We start from the raw sequence: 21,851 nt of genomic DNA, 5'->3' as shown, positions 1-21,851 counted from the left end.
AATCCAATGCCACCTCTTCTATGTGGACACTGGATTGGTTGTGTCCATTGCACCTTTATGTCAAGAGGAGGCTCAGATTCCACCTGGATGCTGGATGCAATCCTCCCATTTTCAGTTGTAATCACCAACATGACTTTTAATTGAAAAAATTCTTGAGGGCAGCATCAATGCATGACCAATTTCTTTACTGTACATGAAGCAGACTAGAGGGAATTTCAGTGGGTGACAATTTTAATCTCTCAGGGTATTTCATAGTACCTTTCTGGATATCTGGGGAAAACTCAGCTATTCTCCCAATTAAGTTCTTTCCAAAGCAATGGGAATAAACTAATATGAATAATCTTTTATTGCCTTTTAAAAAAGGATATTGCTTGATCTCCTCTTTAAACTACTGTCTGACCAGGATTCAATGTCCTTTCATAACTTTATTGACAAAAGCTACACTCTAAGAGATGTCAGAATAATAATATATTCAGGTCCTGGACACTTGGTGACCTTGTAAGCAGAAATTCCAGTCTTCCTTTGAATTGTAACATTAAAAGAAACTTCTGCACAGGTAAGGGCATGGTATCTATTTTCTCTTTTTTTACTGCAGCTTAGACTGGAAAGCTAAATGGTTTAAATTAGGTGAGATATGATGATCGCTCTAGCCAGGATAATGCCAAGAGATATGCTGAGAATGGCAAAACTGCATATATTTTGTGGGTATTGCGGGTGGGAATCTCTGGCAAATTGTGAATTAAGAGAAAGAGAGTCAAATGCATATTGAATCGCTCAGTTTTCAATTCAGTGACTGAAACTGGAAAACCTGAGTTGCCATTAAATCAAGAGATGGTATTAGGAAGAACATGTTCAGGATGAGGTAAGAAATGGATCTCAAATTTAAATGTGAAGATTCTGAAATAAAAGTTGACATCCAAATGTAAATGTGGAGTAGGCAGCTGCATTTCTAGGACACAGTTCAGTGGAGCACATGCAACAAAGAAATGTAAACTTTGTAGTGTTCAACGTGCTATTTGTATTAAAAACCTTCAATTGGGTGAGATAATGAAATTAATAGGCATAAATTCAGAACATAAGATTTCAAAACAAAAACCTGGGGTGTTTCAAAGGTAAAAAGGCCCATAAGCTTAAAGATAAGATATGTACCCAGTACATTCTATACATTTTGCATTATTAAACAATATAGTGAAGATGTTGGTTAACTCCAGGGATTTTAAATTTGCAATAGGCTTGGTCACTAAAGCGACAGACAAAAATCTTTAACTGCCTAGCAAGTAGAATGAAAACACTCAAAATAATAAAGAAAAGTCCAAATATTCTTGAAGAACTTAATAGCAAAGAAAGTAGAAAAAATAGAGGGAAAAATATAAAATAATTGTAAAGTAAAATGCATTAGTTAGTTCAATTTATGTAAGTAGATAAAAAATCCCAGGTTAATGATATCGAACTTACATGAAATGAACACAAATTCTGGGACAAATTGGCCAAAATACACATTTAAATATTAGTGCAGTACTTAACATCCATTCAAGGATAGAAAAATATGGAAAAAACAATAAATGAAACAAATATTTCACTCTACTATATATAAAACCAGAATAAAGAAGGTGAAAAAAATTTAAAAATAAAAAGACCATGAAGAAATGTTAGAAATTAAATAAAAATGTTATTTTCAAAATAAATTCAATTGGAGAAAATTTCACAGAAATTTTGGATTGAAAAAAATCCAGCTACATTCTGGTCAGAAAAGAACACATACTTTAAGATACATAAAAAAATTTTAAAGGTGATTGGAAAATGCATCACATATATGCTTGCCTAAAGAAGGAAGATGGAACCATATTACTGTTTAAAAATTTGCTTTGAAATTAACAAGCATTGCCAGAATTTAACAGTACCCTAAAAAATAGTAAAATATTTTCAGTTCCCATGGAAGTTAATAGTTTTACACATTAATGTAGCTAATAGTATAATTTTAATCCCTATAACACAAACTGTGGCCTTTAAGTAAGATATTAAAATATCCATATATATATATATTTGATCACTTATGCTTCAGAAATTATCATATATGTATATGTCCTGTCCAAAAAATTCAAAATTGTTATCATATAGACCATAGTTCTGGTCACAATCCAATTATTTTGGAAATTAATACAAAAAATAACTAGACAATTCTATGTGGTAGATGCATTGCTTTAATGGTCTCAAATTTTCATCCTTCTCAGCATCCATGTTCAAATTATGAATTAGTGCTTCATATTTCTCCTTTGTCTTTGAACCCTGTCTTGTTAAGAGGACATTATAACACAAGCCTACTGAATAGATGTAAGAGATATATTAAGAGAACCAGGCACACCCAGAAACATGTAAATGTCTAAGACAAGAGGAGAGAATCCATGAACCAGATCCACAGTTGAGTACAGTTGAATAAATAAACCCATTACAGACAGAACTACCCTGTCAATGCATAGATTTTTGAATAATAAATGACCATTCCATGAAGTCAGTCAGTTTTAGGCAGTTTGTTACAAAGCATTATTGGAACAGTAGATAATTGATATACTCCCGTATACTTCAAAATTGAAAGGCACATTTTGTCGTTCTCTTGCCAAAAGAAAAAATGAGAAAACATTTATTTTAATGATCTAAAAATACTAAAAATAAATACTTGTGGAATACAGCAAATTGGGATTTAAAATAAATTTGTAGTTTTAAATAATCTAGAATAAAATAATGTACTTAATCAGAAAGAGAAGGTAAAACTAAAAAAGGAATTAAAATGTTCAACAAAAAAGAGGTTATTAATAAAACTGAAAACCAAAACCAAGTCAATGTCATTCATAAATATATGTTCTAATCCTTAAAAAATGTAGCTAACTGAATATAACATATTAAAAGAAACAGAAGTTGGGTTGATACTAAGAATGAAATGATAGTTTAATATATTAAAACTCAAAAGTAAAAATTACCTTATTAATAGTCAAAGGGATAAAATAAAACATAATTATATCAAGCAAAAAAGAAAAAACACCTTCAATATTTATTCATCATTTCCAAAGGCATTCACAGATTGGGAATTGGAAAGAATGCTCTTAGTCTTACGAAAAGCACCTACCTAAAGCCCTAATGGAATTTATTAGTAATGTTGACCTATTGAAAGAATTCCCTTAATGTGAGTACAAGTTAATGATATGTCAAAATGACTACTTTAATTCTATAAAGTCTTAACCCACTGCTTTCAAAAAAGAAAAACAAAAAGAAAATAGGAAGTCAGACCATCTAGGGTTCTAAAAATTTTTCTCAGTTATCTGACTGCAATGTCACAAAGTCCTATATACATACATAAATATTTAGTTTGAATGAGACAGTTTGGTAATTTTGTTGGATAGAAAAACAGTTCGAGGGAGTGGATGTTGCTCATGTTGGTTGAATGCCTGCCTCCCATGTGTGAGGTCCTGGCTTCATTCCCTGGTACCTCCTAAAAATATACATAAAAAATAAAAAATAAATACAGAATAGAATTTCAAATTATATGTGCTGGAAACAATCAGAGTATTTAATAAAAATATATAATTTAACTTAAAATATTTCAATAACTTTATTAATGTTGTTTAAGATATTACCATAAAAATCTCATTGAAACTTTATACAAATATTAAAATGATAGATTTATATTCATGCATAGTAAGATCAAATCCGTAAAGATGTCCATTCTTACAAAGTGTATCTATAGATTCTATATAAATGTCTTTAAAATCTCAAAATTTCCAATTTTATAAAACTTGAATATTTATAGAACCCGAGAAGTGATATGTAAGGTGAGAAAAAAGAATTATCAAGATATTCTGGAAAAAGACTCTCTAATAAATACTGATGGGAGAATTCTTTATTTGACTACAAATGAAGGAAGAAAGAAAAGTATGGAGGGAGAGAAGAGGGAAAAAGAAGGAATGTACTGAGGAAAGTAGACAGAGGAAAGGGCTGGAAGTAATGGAAAAGGAAATAAATTGACCCCAAAAAATATACACACAAAAATTTCCAAGTACCAATAAATCTTTTAATTCAAAACAATATATAAAGAAATATTTATGATTTGAGGATAGGAGAGGATTTCTTCAAGTATATGAAGGGAAACTTTAAAGGAAATAATTATTTGTACTACATTTTATTTGAAAACTGGAATGCAACCAAAATTTGATACTGCAAAAATAGAGAAAACACATAAACTGGGAGAAGATATCTGCAGTCATAAAAGTAGCAAAGGATTATCTAGAATATATGAAATATTTCATGAATCAATCTAATTTTACATCTTATGCATTTATTGAAGCTATAGTATTTTAAAATCTGAAAATATAATCATGCCATTTAAAAGATGTAAAAATATTTTAAAAATATGCATCCTTTAAACACTCCAAAGGCAATTGGTAGACTGAAAAAAACTTTGTAATATTTGTCATAAAAAGTCTTAATTTACCTAAATGCCAAAAGTTTAGAACAGTAAGTTAAAAGCCCAAAAGAAAATTTTACAAATGATATCCACCCTCAGGCAGGTATGAATATAAAGCTTAAATGGATGAACAATTTTGGATGACAACATGGTAGAGATCCCTGTACAAAGAGTTCAAGGAAACATGCTTTGTAATGGCAAACAGATGAACAAGCCAAGAGGCATTCTTAACTAGACTAGTCAAACAAATAGTTTCATCCATATAAGGTAATATGAAGTCAATTAAAAGAATCATGTTGACTTAAAGTGTTGATGTGAGAAGAGCATCAAATCTACATTTGGTTACAAAAAGATAGAAATGTATATTTAGCAATCTCTTCAGTTTGGTATAAAGGAAAATCAAAAGATATACACAGTACCAATGTTTAATAAAGCATAGAAATAGCTTGATGATGAAAAGAAGAGTTAATAGTGCCAGTTTAGAGGAAAATGGAGATGAACGTGAATTTTCTAATATATACATTTGCCCCATTTGGATTAACCACATGTATTTACCAATATTATGATATCAGGAATTAAACTATGCATACTCATTCAAATTTGTCTAATGAAGAACATGAGAATATACAGGAGTGAACCACCAATGAGTCAAAGAAAAAAAGCTGAAGTTGATAAGAGTTAAAAAGTTGCCATATATCCTAAATAAAATTAGCCCACTGCATTTTTAAATTGAAAAACTTATCATTTTCCTCTATTTATGTATAATATGACAAAAACACTCAATCCTTTCCCCTAGTAAATATCTGTTTAGATGTTGGGCAGCATCCATAATTTTCTGGATAAAGACAAATGGAGAGCTGCTCCAATGAAAATGATTTTACAGATACATTGTTTCTTTACAATGCCCATCCTTTTCTTACTGTAGTATGTATTGGAAGGTTAATAAATACAGCAATGGAGAAACAATTCTCAAAATTTCCTTTTGCTCTTTTTTTTTTTTTTAAATTGTACTTTCATTGCTTGAAATCTCCTATAAATCCACTGGTCCATTCCCAATCCCCTCCCCATCACTAGATCCTGCACAGCTTGGTCATCACACAGAGGCAGGATGGCCCAACCACTTTCCACTACAGACAGACCCTAGAGCAGCTCACAGTGCAAATTTAGAACTCCATGCACATGCAAGCACAGGGACCTAAGTCCACAGAAACCTATGGCAGAAAAAATGCCACTAAGCAGAGCTCCATACAAAAGGGCACCCAGGAAGAAAAAACAAAAGAGAGGCTGTGATAAAATGGTTGTCAAGAACTGTTGTGGCCCCACTCAATCCAATTTCAGTTGTGTGAACCATCTAAATTCATCAGACAGAAGAAGAAACAATAAGTGAAATAGAAGACAGGAGAGTTGGCTGCACACTGTCAGAAGAATAGATAAATAAAAGAATGGAAAGAAATTGAGAAGTCTCTCAGGGACTTTAATGACAGCATGTACTGGAAAAACATATATGTAATGGGTTTCCATAAGTATTTATTTCTACCGCCCACCCCCCAGTCATCTGCTCTCTGTGTCCATTCGCTTCGTGTCTGTTGATTTCCTATCTAGTCTGCTTCAGATAGACAGATCTGAGGGCCAGAGACCACATGGCCATGTCTCTTTAAAGGGATGAGAAAATGCACTAATATTCAAAGGTTCCTGACTATTCCTAATGAAGCAGGCTAGTAAGACAGGGAATTAATAGACAGATCTGGAACCTGACAAGATGTCCAGGTGGACATCAATAACCCCAAGATGACTGCTGAAAGACCCTCCCCAAGATTCTGCCACTCAGAAGAAGACTTCTTTTGGAAGCCAGGAGAAGACCAGATATTCCTTAAGGACTTTATCATTGGGCCTTCCTGGGAGATTGATGGGGAAAATAAGCAATCAAAACAGTAAACAGCTGGAACTCCTCCCCTGCCATTAGTAGGGGGGGTGGGATAATTAACAGTTCAAAAGCCAGGTGCAAGGCCTGAATGAGCGCTCTTGCTCTCATGTGTTCTCTTCCCCCTGGACCCAGACTCCAGCTGCCTCTCCCCCACTTGGATCACCACACAAGTAAAACCTGGCATTTATAACCTGTAATGGGAAGTTATAGCCTGTAAATCAGCCCTCTTAGCACTTTTCAGCCCCTTCCTCTCTACCTGGGACCCCAGATCTGCTCTTTTCTCCCATTTTTCTTCCCTCCCTACTTAAATATATTACTGGCCTAACTCACCCCACATGCTCTTGAAATTCATTTCTCCAGCATAGTCAAAGAACCTAAACAAAATCTGGTAACACTACCTCCCTGCCTATTCCCTTGTTACACTCCCATCCTTCCAGTGAAAAAAGGCTCTTGCAGGGCTTTATACCATGCTGGGAGGTAATTAATGAGATTCAGCTTCCAGAGCAGCCCCAAATTGTGTCTTGTCAGGGGCAGGGCTTCTCTGGACCCCTTAGCTCCATACTTAACAGCTTCCCAGGCTTTTTCCTGCAGGAACGAAGCTGGAGGGTCCTGCATAAGGCTTTTGCCTTGGACAGACTCTGGAAGCTTTGTGTCTAGGTGATTTGAAAGGCATCTTTCCCCAAGATAAGCTAAGTGTGTGCAATTCTCTCTTCTGTCTAATCAGTGCTTGTTTTAACTTTATTAGTCTGCTTGTGCCTAGGAACTCATAAATCAGAATTGGGGTTCACTTGTTACAAATTGGATAACAGTGAAAGGTAACTTAAAAATGAGTCTTTAAGTGTCAATACTACCTTGCAACTGAATTTGATGTGTAAAAGAAAACACAAGTAGAATTAATGCAGATGCTAAAATAGCAGAAAAACTTAGCAAGTAGTTACTGATAAAATTGTTTTAGCTGTTTAGTTACTAAATGGAAATGTCCAAACTATTTTTAAGGGAAACTTATCAGAAACTGTGATTAAGCCTTATGATCATTATATAGAAGCCTTTATATGATAAAACAGCAGAAGGTTATAATTGAAATTGCTATAATTGGGTGGGTTTAGCATAGATTTTAGCTATTGTAATGGTAAATTTTTCCTAATTTACCTTTGTTTATGGCTACTTCAGGTCTAGCTTGTGTTTGCTATAATAATGGTAATTGGAAAACTAAACTTAGCTTTGATTATGGTTATTTTGTGACTAGCTTGAGGTCTCCCTTAGACTCAAGCTATTGTGATGGCAATTATGAACTGAATTTGCCTTGTTTATGATTACTTCATGTCTAGCCCCACCCCTTGCCTTTGCTTATGGTTATTTCATGACAACTTATGCCACCCACCCCCATGGCTCAGGGGAAGGCAAAATTTAAGATAACCTTGTCTCCTGTCCTTCCAGCTGGTATTAGTGACCCTTTCTATTGTGACTCCAAGTATGGACTAAATAACTGCCTGGTGGAATTCTCAACCCTTGGGGTTGGACATCTCCTCTTCCAGTCCAGCGGCCAAGGACTTGGAGTGGGGGCCTCCCACCTAGAATGTTGTTATTCCTAAAAGCAGCAATTTATGAGAGAAATCAGTTTCTCTGAGGCTCCAATGACCTCATGAGTATATATTGGAATTAGAGTTTCTCATCCAAGGTATGTCAAAGTTAAAATGGGAAATAAGTAAAGTTTTGAAGTAAAGGAAAATTGTATTTTAAAGCATTGGGGACAATTTGGTTATAAACCAATACTTAAAAGAAAATTCTTGTGCAAAACTGTGTGGTCAGAGTGCAAATTAAAGTAATTAGAAATAGTCCTCAAAGAATTCTTTTTAATGTTATTTTACAGTTAAACTTATTATTTATTTATTTATTTTTAAAGATTTATTTATTTATTCCTCTCCCCTTCACCCCCCACCCCGGTTGTCTGTTCTCTGTGTCTATTTGCTGGCTGTCTGTTCTCTGTGTCTATTTGCTGTGTCTTCTTTGTCCACTTCTGTTGTTGTCAGCGGCACGGAAATCTGTGTTTCTTTTCGTTGAGTCATCTTGTTGTGTCAGCGTTCCATGTGGGCGGCGCCATTCCTGGGCAGGCTGCACTTTCTTTCGTGCCTGGCGGCTCTCCTTACGGGGCGCACTCCTTGCGCGTGGGGCTCCCCTACGCGGGGGACACCCCTGTGTGGCAGGGCACTCCTTGCGGGCATCAGCACTGCGCATGGCCCAGCTCCACGTGGGTCAGGGAGACCCGGGGTTTGAACCGTGTACCTCCCATGTGATAGACGAACGCCCTAACCACTGGGCCAAGTCCGCTGCCTAAACTTAATTTTTAAAAGAATAAAAGTTTAAGTAAATTTTGTGAGTTGTATTTTGTATCTTTCTATTTATGTCTGTCTATTGCTCAGTGTTAGAGGTTTGCAATAATTAAACTGTACCCTTGTTTTCCCTGATATGCGTTGGGAAAAAGGTAAACCCCCTCACCGGTGTGACACTTTCCCACAGGTTAAACAAAGGAACCCCATAGAGACAGGAGTAAAGGGAGATAGAGATCTTCACCATCTGCATATCAGATGTAAAGATGGAAATCTTTACTATCTCTTCCTGCATATCAGAGGGAGAGTGAGCCGAGACAGAAAACTTCACTATTTACAAACCCTTTAAAACCTTACAGATCAAAAGAAACATTTGCTCCTGCAACATTCCGAGAAGCCACAGACTCCCTCAAGCCCCTCCCACTACCTCACTCAGACCCTCGACCCCCCTCCCACTAACTATCATTTCCCTACATAGCAAAGGTCTGTATAAATTCAAGTCCCCCATTCCAGGAGTGAGCTGAAGTCTCTCTTCAGACCTCCACCATGCTGGTGGAGGAATTGAAATCTGTTCTTCAGACCCCCTCCATTGGGAGAGCTTCTCAATAAATAAATTCTTTGCTTATGGTCAATCCGTCTCCCAGTAAGAGCCATATTTTCTCCAAGACTCAGTGTGTATCTTCATTCTTTGGGATGGTAATAGGAAATTAACAAGTGAAAATTCTTGAAAGAGCTCTATTCAAATTGCTAAAAATTAAATATGCAGTTATACATGTGAATGAATATTCCTGGTGCCCAAATTAGGCTAAGCAGGATGGAAAAGTCATATAGAAATACAAATATAGAAACTATTGGGAAAAGAAAAATGATTTTCCTCTGCTCTTTGACCTACCCTACCCACAGATCTTTCTCTTTGCAAGACCTCTGAGGGAGGGAGTAGGTGTGATATTAAAACTCCATCTTTTAGGCTAGATAATTAAGAATCAGTTTGCCCTGTTGTCCCCCAAATTAAGTCTTTGACAGCCTTAAAATAAGGGTGGTTAATAACCTTACTACCAAATTTCAGTAAGTAAAGGAAAAGTCCTTGAAAGCTATGGAAAGATCTTTCCTAAATTTTAAGAAAACAAATTAAACAACCGTAATATATTCCAGAACCTAGCAGTCAGTATTTGCTTTAGATTATTTATAGTTTTAGAATATTATTAAAGAAAATAGGTTTTATCTTTCTGTAAAAGAAGGAGAAAAAAATATTCCTCGCATAAAATATAACTCTTTCAATTTTATTTCATGTGGGTGTTATCTCCCTAGGTTTATTGAATACCAACTAAATGAAAATTCTATGTATTAAATCTTTACCATGCTGAAAATTGTATATCTAATGAAATTAAGTTAAAGAAGGAAATGTAGCTCTGATTGGTTGCTGCTAACTATAATTTAATAAGCTTATTTAAAGGTAAAGTAACTTCTCTATGTGGTTATGGTTAATTACAAGGACTTCATAAAAGTATCTTCTAAACTGAAGTATTTAAATGGATGCCATTATTAAATAGAAACCTAAATTGATATTAGTAACAAAAAGTAACTTCATAACAGGGAAACCTGTCAAAGGCCACCTCAATCTGAAGTTAAAGTGGTGGTAAGGAAAGATAATATTAATTTCATTGGGAGTCTACAGTTTTCACAAAATAATGGAGAAAGTAGTTTTTCTTGTGCAGCTTAAGTAAAATACCTGTTAATTAACATCATCATGATAAAAGTGTATAGGTAAAAAGCAAAGTACTGAAAAATAGTTAAGTTCATTTGATATGTTATACATTAAATTGGAAGTGTTTAAAAAGTGTACAAATATCCAAAGAGAGAGACTTCAGTATTATTACCTTGTATGTTGCCTATCTATTCAAGTTATTGGGTAGGTTGGTTATTGACCCCTAAATTGATAAAAGTATCTCCTACATCTCTGAATATGCTCCTGAAGTAGAGACAGAGCTTTGGGCTCATGCAGCTGCCAGCAATGGCTCAATATGCAGGGGACTTTGCTCCAGACTAGCTCTGTTTCATAGTGTTGAAGGGCACTAAGCACAAGGCCATGAGACATTGGAGCCTTACCTTTCTAGTCTCTTTCTAGGATCAACTGTGCTGCAGCATGCTGGCTGTGTGAAGGACATACCAATGGATCAATGATTACCAGAGCAATGTAAGTAGACCTTAAACACAATTGGCAATATGGCCTGCTCCCGAGGACAGATGACATGTATGGTATTGCAAACCTGGAGCTTAGATCTATCAATGCAGCTCAAAAAAAACCTTATGCATTGATTAGTACGTTAATTAATATGAAGTACTGTACCTATATCTCTCCTACTCAAGATATATACCTGTGATTATGGTGATTTTTAAAATTCTAGATAACATGCAGAGGGATATTGAACATGAAAAAGCCCTCATAAACTTAATTCATTTTCTAAGTAGTAATTAATGTGCTTTTAATGTAAAAGAATGGCGTTCTTCTTTACTGAGTTAATTTTGTTAGCCATATGGTTGCCTTGTTGTTGCCTGCATTGTCTTTGTGAGTTAATGTCAAGGGAATGCCTCTCTTCATACCTCTCCTAACCCTTCTTAGCATAGTCACTGCTGTGGATAATGGGGTTGGCAATTTATACCCAAACCCAGCAGGTCTACCACAATATCTCCCTACAGTTAACCAACAACATAAAAGAACTCAAGGAAAAATGCTGTTTCCCATCAACTTTGAGGGCATGCAGTCATTGAAGTCACCTAGCCTTTCTCAGTCTTATGGTCCAGTACATTATGGCTGACTCCCTTTTTGGGTATGCCTACCACCATCTCCTTTATCCTTTTAAGAGGACCATGTATCTTCAAAATTCGAATTCCGTTTATTTCGTACAGAATCAAAGCCTTATTACTCATGCAGGGATTTCATCCATTTCCATCCAGGGAGCTGATCCTGTCTTCCTCAACCTCAATAGAATAGCCAGAGAGGTTTATGCTCTGTCAGGCAGGGGCTACTGCCCTATCCAGCAGGAAGTAACTATGAAAGAATGATCATTGCCTCTCAGTACCCCTTAAGGACAGGGTGTGAATTTTCTGAATGAGGAGTTGAGAGAGTTTAGAATAGTAAAAGGGGGAAGGCGGATGACCTGGCAGACAACATGGCCAACAGATAACATGGCTGACTGACAACATGGCCTAGAGATAACGTGGCTGTGAGGCCCTGCTGAAATCTGGAAGTCAATCATGGGGTCTCAGTTTAGATTCTGTCTAGGGCCAAAAGGATGCCCTGGATATTCCAAACAGTCCTCACCATTGGTAACTACCGTTGGTGCAGCAACCAATAACAGCTGGGGCCCCTCCCCTTAGCATTAGCAAGGAGAGAAATAATGAATAGCTTAAAAGATGATCACACAAGCCAAAGCCTGCTCTCTCTGCCTAGAGGAGCCTGCATCAAATCTTGGTGTGTATTTCTGTCCTCTCTCCCATTTCACAGCAAGCTCTATTCTTTTACCCCATTTCCCAATAAATTCTTTTTAATTTCCTAATTAAAAAAAAAGAAGGGAAAAGTGGCAGAAAGAATATTTGATGAATAAAAACCTAAAGGGTCCCAATTCTTAAGAAAGACATAAATATACATTTCTAAGGAGTACGATATACCCCAAACAGAATACATTCTAAATGGCTTACTCCAAGACATATACAAATCATATTGTCATATGCCAGTGATAAAGAGAGAATTTTGAAAATATCAAGAGAAAAGTGATTTGTCACATATAAAGTATCCTCAGTAAGACTAAACAGTGATTTTTCATCAGAAACCACAGAGGTGAGAAAGCAGTGGTATGATATATTTAAGGTACTAGAAGAGAAAAACTGCCAGTCCAAAATTCTTTCTCTGGCTAAACTGTCCTTCAGTGTAAAATATTCACAGCTCACTCTAGAGCTGAGAGAGTTACCAAAAAAGATAAAAAGAAAAAAAAAAAAAAGACTTTCCCTACCAGAATTTCTAAAGGGAGTCCTGTATACTGACAGGAAACAAAGGAAGTGGCTTGGAAGTGAAGACTTGAATCTGGCGCCTTAGACCACTTGGCCATCCTGATACAGTAAATGGAGGAATAGAATATGGATTAGAGTGGACTTACTGATATTCTATTCTTGAACTATTGTGATTAGTAATCGAAGAAAATGTGGCATTGGTGTGGAGAAAGTGGCCATGGTGGCTGCTGGGTGTGGGTAATGGGAGGAAGAGATGAGATGTGGAGGCGTTTTCAGGACTTGGAGTTGTCCTGGGTGGTGCTGCAGGGACAGTTACCAGACATGTCCTCCCATGGCCCACTGGATGGAACGTGGGAGAGTGTGGGCTATGATGTGGACCATCGACCATGAGGTGCAGCGGTGCTCTGAGATGTATTCACCAAATGCAATGAATGTCTCATGATGATGGAGGAGATTGTTACTATGGGGGGAGGAGTAGGGTGAAGGGGGTGGGGGATATATGGGGACCTCATATTTTTTTAATGTAATATTAAAAAAATAAATAAAGACAAAAAAAAGTGGCTTGGAGTAGTGTGTAGAAGTGAAGATCATCAATGAGGGTAACTAAAATGGTAATTGCAATATCCAGTAATACTGTATGCTCAATATAAACTGTAGTCTAATTCATATGAGAATCAGAATGCAATTGAACAAGAAAATGTTACATTCCTGATAATTGTCATGGAAAATATATGGTAAAGTGTGACAAATAATAATTTGGGCAGCAGAGAGAGCAGAAAATGTGTATGCTACAAAACCTATTTTGTTTTCTTTCCAAATTAAATTATTGATGTAGGTTGTTACTATAACCCTAGTGCAACTAAAAAGAAACTATTTTAAAAATATACAGAAACAGAAATGAGAATGAGATAAGTCAGATGCATCACAAAAGTTCAACTTTATGGAAAAGGAGCTTGCAGTAAAAGAAAAGAGGGATGAAATATAGATGGACATATAGAAACCAAGGGATGAAAATGGCTGAAGTAAGTATTACCTTTCCAAAAATAATGTTGAATATTAATTTATACATCTTCCCATTCAAAACACACAGATTGGCAGAATGGATTAAAAAGCATAATCCAAGTATGTTGTTTACAAGAGACTCACCTTAAAACCCAAAACACAAATAGGGTGAAAGTAAAAGGATGGAAAAATATATTGCATGCAGATAGTACCCCAAAAAGCTGGTGTAACTATACTAATATTGGACAAAATAGAATATCCATCAAAATCTGTTTTAAGATACAAAGAAAATGACTACATATTAAATGGACAACCCACAAAGAAGAAATAGCAATCATAAATATTTATGCTCTTAATCAGAAAACCCCCAGTTGAGGAAAACAATAGCAAAACTGAAGGGGGAAATGGACACCTTTACAAAAATAGTTGGAGAATACAATACAACACTTTCACCAAAAAAAAAAAAAGAATACCTAAATGAAAGATCAATAAGGATACAAAGAACTTGAAAAATATAATAATTGAACTAGACCTAATAGACATATACAGAATATTGTATCCTAAAACAGCAGGATATATAATCTTCTCAAGCATGCATTATTAAATTCTCAGGATACACCACATGTTCATCCACAAAAGAATTCTCATTAAATTTAGAAAGATTGAAATCATACAAGGAATCTTCTCTGAACATAATGGAATGAATCTGGTAATCAGTAAGAGCCATAGAAGGGGGAAATTCACCAGTACATAGAAGTTAAGTAATACTCTTAATAAGTTGTTCAAGGAAGAAATTGCAAGGGAAATCAGTAAATATCTTGAGATGAATGAAAATGAGAATACTACATAGCAAAATGTTACGGTATGCATCGAATGCAGTGCAGTGAGGGATATTTGTATCCCTAAATACTTATATCTAGAATGAAGAAAGAACTTAAATCAAGGACTTAAATGCACACCTGGAGGGACTAGGAAAAAAACCAGCAAACTAAACCTAAAGCAAGCAGAAAGAAAGAAATAACAAAAACTAAAACAGAAACGACAGGAATTGAGATTAGAAAAACAATACAGAAAATTAACAAAATCTAAAGTTGATCCATTCAATTGGGAAAGAAGAGTCTCTTCAACCAATGGTCCTGGGAGAACTGGATATCCAAATGCAAAAGAATTAGAGGGTCCCTATCTCATACCCTTTACAAATATTAACTCTACATGGATCAAAGACCTAAATAAAAGAGCCAGAACCACAAAACACCTACAAAAATGTAGGGAAGCATCATCAGGGTTTTGTGTTAGGCAATGGTTTCCTAGACTTTACACTCGAAACATTAGCAATGAAAGAAAATTTAGATAAATGAGACCTCAAAATTAAAAATTATTCTTCATCTAAGGGGTTTGTCGAGAAGTGAAAAGTCATCCTACTCAATGTGAGCAAATATTTGGAAATTACATATCCGATAGGGGTTTAATATCCATGATATACAAAAAACCTTTACTCAACAAAAAAAGGGAAAACAATTCAATTTAAAAATGGGCAAAAGACTTGAATAGACATTTTTCCAAGGAGAAAATACAAATATTTAAAAAGCACACGAAAAGATGCTCAAATTCACTAGCTATAACAAAACAGAAATGCAAATCAAAACCACAATGATATGTCATTTCATACCTACTACACTGGACTCTATTGAAAAAAAGCAGAAAAATCAAGTATTGCAGGGGATATGAGCAAACAGAATCATTCATTCACTGCTGGTGGGACTGTAAAATGGTGCAGTCCCTGTGGAAGACAGTTTGGCAGTTCCTCAGGAAGCTATGTATAGAATTGCCAACTCTGCAGGCTTGCCCTGGACAACTAACAAAATGATGGACCAGCCACATACTGAAAGCAAAGATTATCATCAACTGGAAGTAAAGCAGTTCCATTCCTCTGCTCCATAATATCTACAACCTTATCAGTTCAGGAATTGCCACATGATCAGGCAATTCTGTACTCAATATATAACCAGAAGAATTGAAAACAAGGACTCAACCAGATATTTGTACAACAATGTTCATTGCAGCCTTATTTACAATGGCCAAAAGATTGAAGCAACCCAAGTTCTCATTAACATCAGATTGGGTAAGCAAAATATGGTATATACATACGATAGAATATTATTCAGCTGTAAGAAGGTATGACATCTTGATGCATGTAAAACATGAATGAACCTGGAGGACATTATGTTAAGAAAATAAGCCAGACATAAAAGGACAATATTTTATGATCTGATTATAATAAGTAAACTCATAGAAGGAGAATCTAGAATATAGGTTACCAGGAGATAGAATATAGGTAGAGAATTGGGAGCTGATGCTTAATTTGTGCAGAATTTCTATTTAGATTGATCATAAAAATTTGGAAATGGATGGAGGTGATGATAGTACATTACTTTGAATATAATTAACATTGCTGAATTTTGCATGTAAATGAGGTTGAAAGGGGAATGTATTAGTCAGCCAAAGTTGTGCTGATGCAAAACACCACCAGAAATCTGCTGGCTGTTATAAAGGGTATTTATTTGGGTTAGGAGCTTACAGTTACCAGGCCATAAAGCATAAGTTACTTCCCTCACCAAAGTCTATTTCCATGTATTGGAGCAAGATGGCTGCTGACATCTGTGAGGGTTCAGGCTTTCTGGGTTCCTCTGGGCTCAGCTCCTCTGGTTTTGCCACAGGGTCAGCTGTAGACTATGAGGCTCTGTAGGCTTTGCCTCTCTCCACAAGGTCAGCTGTAGACTCTCAGGGAAATGGCTCTCTTTCCCTGGGGCTCCAGCTTAAGACTTCAGCATCAAACTCCAACATCAAAACTCCAGCATCAAAAACCCCCAGCTATGTTCTTTGCCATGTCTTTTATCTGTGAGTCCCCACCCACCAATGCCCTAATCATAACTCAATCATGCCCAGGTACAGATCAGATTACAAGCATAATCCAGTATCTATTTTTGGAATTCATAACCATATCAAACTGCTTCAGGGAAGTATAAGGTTGCATAGTTACAAGAAGCAAAGCTAGAGGATAAAACATGAGACTGTATAGCATAATGAATCCTGCAGGGGACGATGTCTGTACTGAAAACTTCATATATGGGTTATTTTCTTTCATGAAGTATAGCAAATGCACGCCATGATTACAAGTTTTAATGATAGTTGTATTTGGGAAAACTATACCTAATGCAACTATGGACTACAGTTAGTAATATTTTAATATCTTTAAATATAATAAATCTATGATACAGAAGTACATTAAAAGCTATGAAGGTCAGGGGAAGCATAGAGGGATACTCTACTCCTGGTACTCCTGGTAATCTGTGAAGTAAAGATGCTTTTATATCTTATAGATGTTAGTAATAAATTTCAGTAGATTTTATAGAATGACATTTTTAGCTCCAAGTTTTTAAAAATGAAAGAATAGGTAAGGAAAATAAAAATTTAAAACCTAGAGTATCAAGCATGTGATATTAAACATATGTTTATATGTTTATACATACAAACATATATGTTATATGTTTATACATATATGTATATAATGGAGACTAAGGTGAAAAGACAAGTTCAGTAAGGGACCTGATGCCAGTAAGACTGTAAACCTGAGGAAATGGAGAGCCATCCACACCTTTTCATCAGTGGAATGATATTTAAACTTTAATATAATAAGAGAATCCCAACAGTGCAAGGATTGCTGATACTTGCTCAGTGGAAAATTATTTTCCCCACTCACCCCAGTGATAGTTTCTGTTCCCTTTTGCCGCCAACTTTTGTCCTTCCAGAGAGATCTATTCATAACACTCATGTGACCCCTTGAAGCTGGGTGAAACCCAGAAAATCCTGTTCTCAAAGCTAATCCATCCCTATACATGTAAACCTAATTTTAAATGGGACCTTTTCACTAGTTCAGTTATGGGAAATTTCTTTTGATTAGATCACTTCCATAGGGCATGAGCCAGGGTGGGTATTAATACTCCTGCTGGAATCTTTTATAAATGATGGAATAAAGAGTTATAGATCCAGAAAGAAGGCCACAGAGACAAAGAAAAGCCTCCTGAACTTGAAGAACCCAAAGAGAGAGAAAAGTCACAGACAGAGCAGCCTGGAGCTGAAGCAACCAGGCCCAGAGGAGTGGGGTGAGACAAGTGGACACCAACATGTGCCTGATCACACACAGCTGAGCTGGGGGAGAAAGTGAGCCTAGAGGAGAAGACAGACCAGAAGAGCCACCATTGTGCCTTGCCACACATGAGTGGCAAGAGTTCAGGATCATCAGCAGCCGAACTTAGGAACGAGCTTTGCCTAATTCCTTAATCGGACACTTTCATGGCCTCAGAACTGTAAGATTTTCTTTTTTAAAGATTTACTTTATTTCTCTCCCCTGTCCCCATCCCCCTATTGTCTGCTCTCTTGTGTCTATTTGCTGTGTGTTCTTCTGTGTCCGCTTGCATTCTTGGCAGCACTGGGAATCTGTGTCTCATCTTGCGTCAGCTCTCAGAGTGTGTGGTGCCACTCCTGGGTGGACTGCACTTTTTTTGCACAAGGCGGCTCTCCTTGCAGGGTTCACTCCTTGTGCGTGGCGCTCCCCTGTGCAGGGAACACCCCTGTGTGTTATGGCACTCCTTGCACTGCACGTGGGCCAGCTAACCACACAGGCCAGGAGGTCCTGGGTTTGAACCCTGGACCTCCTAGATGGTAGGTGGATGCTCTATCAGTTGAGACACATCCACTTCCCTGTAAGATTTTTAACCTAATAAATTCCCATAATAAAAGTAAAACTATTGCTCCCAGAAGCTCTTAGCAAACTAAAACGCCTCATACGACAGATGATTCACAGTGATATATTTATAATCCTGTCTCTTCAGTTTATATATGAATACAGACTCGAGGGCAAGGTACTTGCCATATTAATTAAAACACATTGTGCCAATCAGTGCTCACACCTAGGTGGTGACTTATTGATTGTAAATTATTTACTATGACATCAATGCAGTATAAATCCAAAATCATGTCTAAATCTGTGATTTTTTTATGTTGATTCTTTTAATACTAGTTCTGGGAAACAGTTTACTATTTAAGAATCATTGAGTAATTAGGTAAAATTTTTAGTACCTAATATGATCTCTTCTTTGTTAGTTGTATTCCTAGGTCATTCTCAAAGATGTGGGAGTGAAAGCCTGCCTGAGTTGATGAATTCAGATTACATTTGTGCGTATAAAAATTAAAAAGCAAACACCCTTTAGTATAAATGGTAGTCAATTTAAAATAGGTAGAATAAGTAAATCATTGAAGGAGAAATCTTCTTTCTTTTAACCCTTCCAAATGCAAATTCTTTTAATATTTTCTACTTAATTTTTGAAGGCTCTGTTTAACATTCTTCCAAGAAATATAATGTATCAAAAAAATTCTTCAGTATGACCAGTTATGATGAAACAATTCACATAATAATCCCTGAAATTTCACCCAAAACTTATGAAAAGGCTAATAAAAACAGGTACCCTATTATAGAGAAATGGTTTAAAATCAAGAGTAATAACTAGTGATTCTCAAAAATTCTTAAAGTTTGTTAAGGAAAGCTCAGGTAAAATTAAAAAAATGCAGCGAATTAAATCTCATTGTTACTGTAGATTACAATCCATTTATTACTGTTGTCAGGCATGGAGGATCTCATTTTTATAACAAGCATTGCTCTTTCTTTCCAAATAAATGCACAACCTCATCCTTTTGAAAACTCAGTGTACTGGACTTATTTGTAAATGTAACAAACAAAATCTCTTCATTATTTTAATATCTACTTGGGTGTTTTCTGTCATTTTGTTTTGAAAACCATATATTAAATAAAAGCAAGGTCACATACAGAACAATTTAGATGATTCTAAAGAAAGATTACGTTTGGTAAATTATTTCTTGCCTCTCCACTCTCACAATTAGTTATTAATGATTATTTCATTGGTATCACTTGGAGAGTTTTAGAGGATAGGCAGATTTTAAAAAGGTATTTCTTTGATTTTAGTAGACATTTTACACACTTTAGTACCAAATTTAAAAGAAAAGCAGTCTCTTACCTAAAGCTTCAGTGTAAAACTGATCCCAAAACTGAACATCATAATGCTGGAGCCAGAAGTCAAATAAAAGGGAAAACATTAGATTTTTCACCCTTTCGAGAAAGGTCATCTTGTCTCCTAGTCCTGACATGGGGACAGGCACATAGGACAGTGGAACTGGAAGTTTTCCACAGTGTTTCTCTAATATGCCACCTAAAGAAGTCCTTAACGTGTGCACGAAAGGGACTGCGAGCATCTCAGCTACCAGTTCTCCACAGGGCATTACAGGATCTATGATCATTACATTGTAGTTAGTTTCCTTGAGGTTCTTCATGAGTGTCTGATTGTACACTATAGTCTCACACAGGATTTTCACATCTTCAGTTGTTTGAAGAAAAAAGTCTAGTAGCTTTATCGCTGATTGCCATTTTGACAATTTTGGCATTACGTTAATAACTAGATCCAAAAATTCGTTTACTGTATTCGTAATTCTTTCTCCATCCACTGGCACATGAATCATCTTGAAGTTCAGTGTGGAAGGCTTGCTGTGGTCAATGAAGTAATTGTGTGAAGGAGCCAGCACTGCCACCTCATGACCCCTTTCTGTGAGTTCCTCCAGAATGATCTTCATGTTGAGCCAATGACTCATGTCACAGGGCCACACCAGGACTTTTCCACAGAATCCACAGTCAACACACCATAGCTGCAGAAGCAGAAGAAACAAAAACCTTTTCTCACTCACCATGGCAGTAGCTCCCTTACTTGCTGCTCTGTAAGAGTTTTTGTGCTGCTGCATACAGATATAAAATGACCAGTCAATCAAAGAACAAGTTAAAAATTAAATTTCTGGGGTTGTAAAGATTATTTTTATGTGTAGAACTTTGTTCAGTGTTGTTGATGAGTAGAACGTGATATGATGTTTGCTCTGGAGGGGAGCCTAGATACAAAGATGACAGAAGGAGGATACCCAAGGTAAATAGAAGAGCATGAGAAAAAGAATGGTTACTTTAGCAGACAGGTATCAATGCAGCATTTATGGAGTAGATTTTGACATACGAGCAGAACGAAAATTTGGAGAGCATCAAATTCTTTCCTTCAGGCCTAGTTTTAATATTCATAAAATGATGTCCACTCAAATTTTCAAAGCAGGTTTAGAAATTGACACATTTGTTCTTTAATAAAACCATGGCATCTAAATAGGATTTGAGTAGTGGAGAAGAAAGCACAAAATGGTGTCATGTGTTAAATAAATACATATCAGAAAAGCTAGACTTGATGAAAATATGAGTATATAATGCTGGTGTGTGAATCAAAAGCATACAATGAGAATTCTTTAATGAGAAGTAAAAGATGAGAAATAGTTGAAAGATGAAATTAATGCTTCAGTGTCTAATTTGTGTAACCAGAGATTTAAAATGATTCAGGCAAATACACCTTACAAGAAAGGAGAAACTGATATGGGAAAACATTTTTGACCTGCAATGTATGGGTTAAAGATTAGATCAATCATGTCCATAGAGATATCTATTTGGCTCATTGTTTTAATTTCTTAACTGTTAAAGTAAGGTAACATGCAATGGGTTGGCTTACAAAATGGGAGTATTTGACCCTTGGTTTTGAGGTTAAATCCATAACTGACATTTCAGCAAGGTGATGGTTTCCCCCAGAAGGGATTGACATTCTGGGTGTGACTGTTGACTATCCTTGTCTTTTGTTTCTCTGTCACATAGTAATACATAGGTTGGCATTTTTTCATTTTCGTCAGGTTCTGTGTACCTCCAGCTTCTGTCTGCTTGTGGTGACTTCTTGCTTTTGGACATTCTCTCTGTTTATGAAGGAGTCCAGTAATCTAGTTTAAAACCAAGCCTGATACAATTGGGCTACATGTTCACTGTAATTAACTATTGTGGTGCTATCTCATTTAAAATGAGTTCACATCCACCAGAATGCAAGCCAAGACCAATAATATGTCAAAACGGGGCTATACACTTTTATCCAGCAAAGCCATGAACACCTGAAGTTTTTGAGAAGGTTATATTTAAAATTACAGATTTGATTTAAAA

At 36.0% G+C, this 21,851-nt stretch overlaps 1 protein-coding gene across 1 annotated transcript in view; it reads right to left on the bottom strand.

Annotated features, from left to right (window-relative positions):
- Positions 1-20,601, bottom strand: part of LOC101440732 (UDP-glucuronosyltransferase 2A3) — a 48,735-nt gene extending 28,134 nt beyond the window's left edge. Inside the window, exon 1 of the mRNA XM_004477569.4 lies at positions 19,810-20,601. Within this exon, the coding sequence (XP_004477626.1) occupies positions 19,810-20,584 (775 nt within the window). The 5' untranslated portion in view covers positions 20,585-20,601. The remainder of the gene's footprint in view (positions 1-19,809) is intronic.
- Between the last annotated feature and the right edge of the window lie 1,250 nt (positions 20,602-21,851).

Source organism: Dasypus novemcinctus, chromosome 1, assembly GCF_030445035.2.
Source record: "Dasypus novemcinctus isolate mDasNov1 chromosome 1, mDasNov1.1.hap2, whole genome shotgun sequence".
Lineage (NCBI taxonomy): Eukaryota > Metazoa > Chordata > Mammalia > Cingulata > Dasypodidae > Dasypus > Dasypus novemcinctus.
Note: the sequence above shows the minus strand (reverse complement) of the source record. Positions and strands in the feature narration are given on the sequence as shown.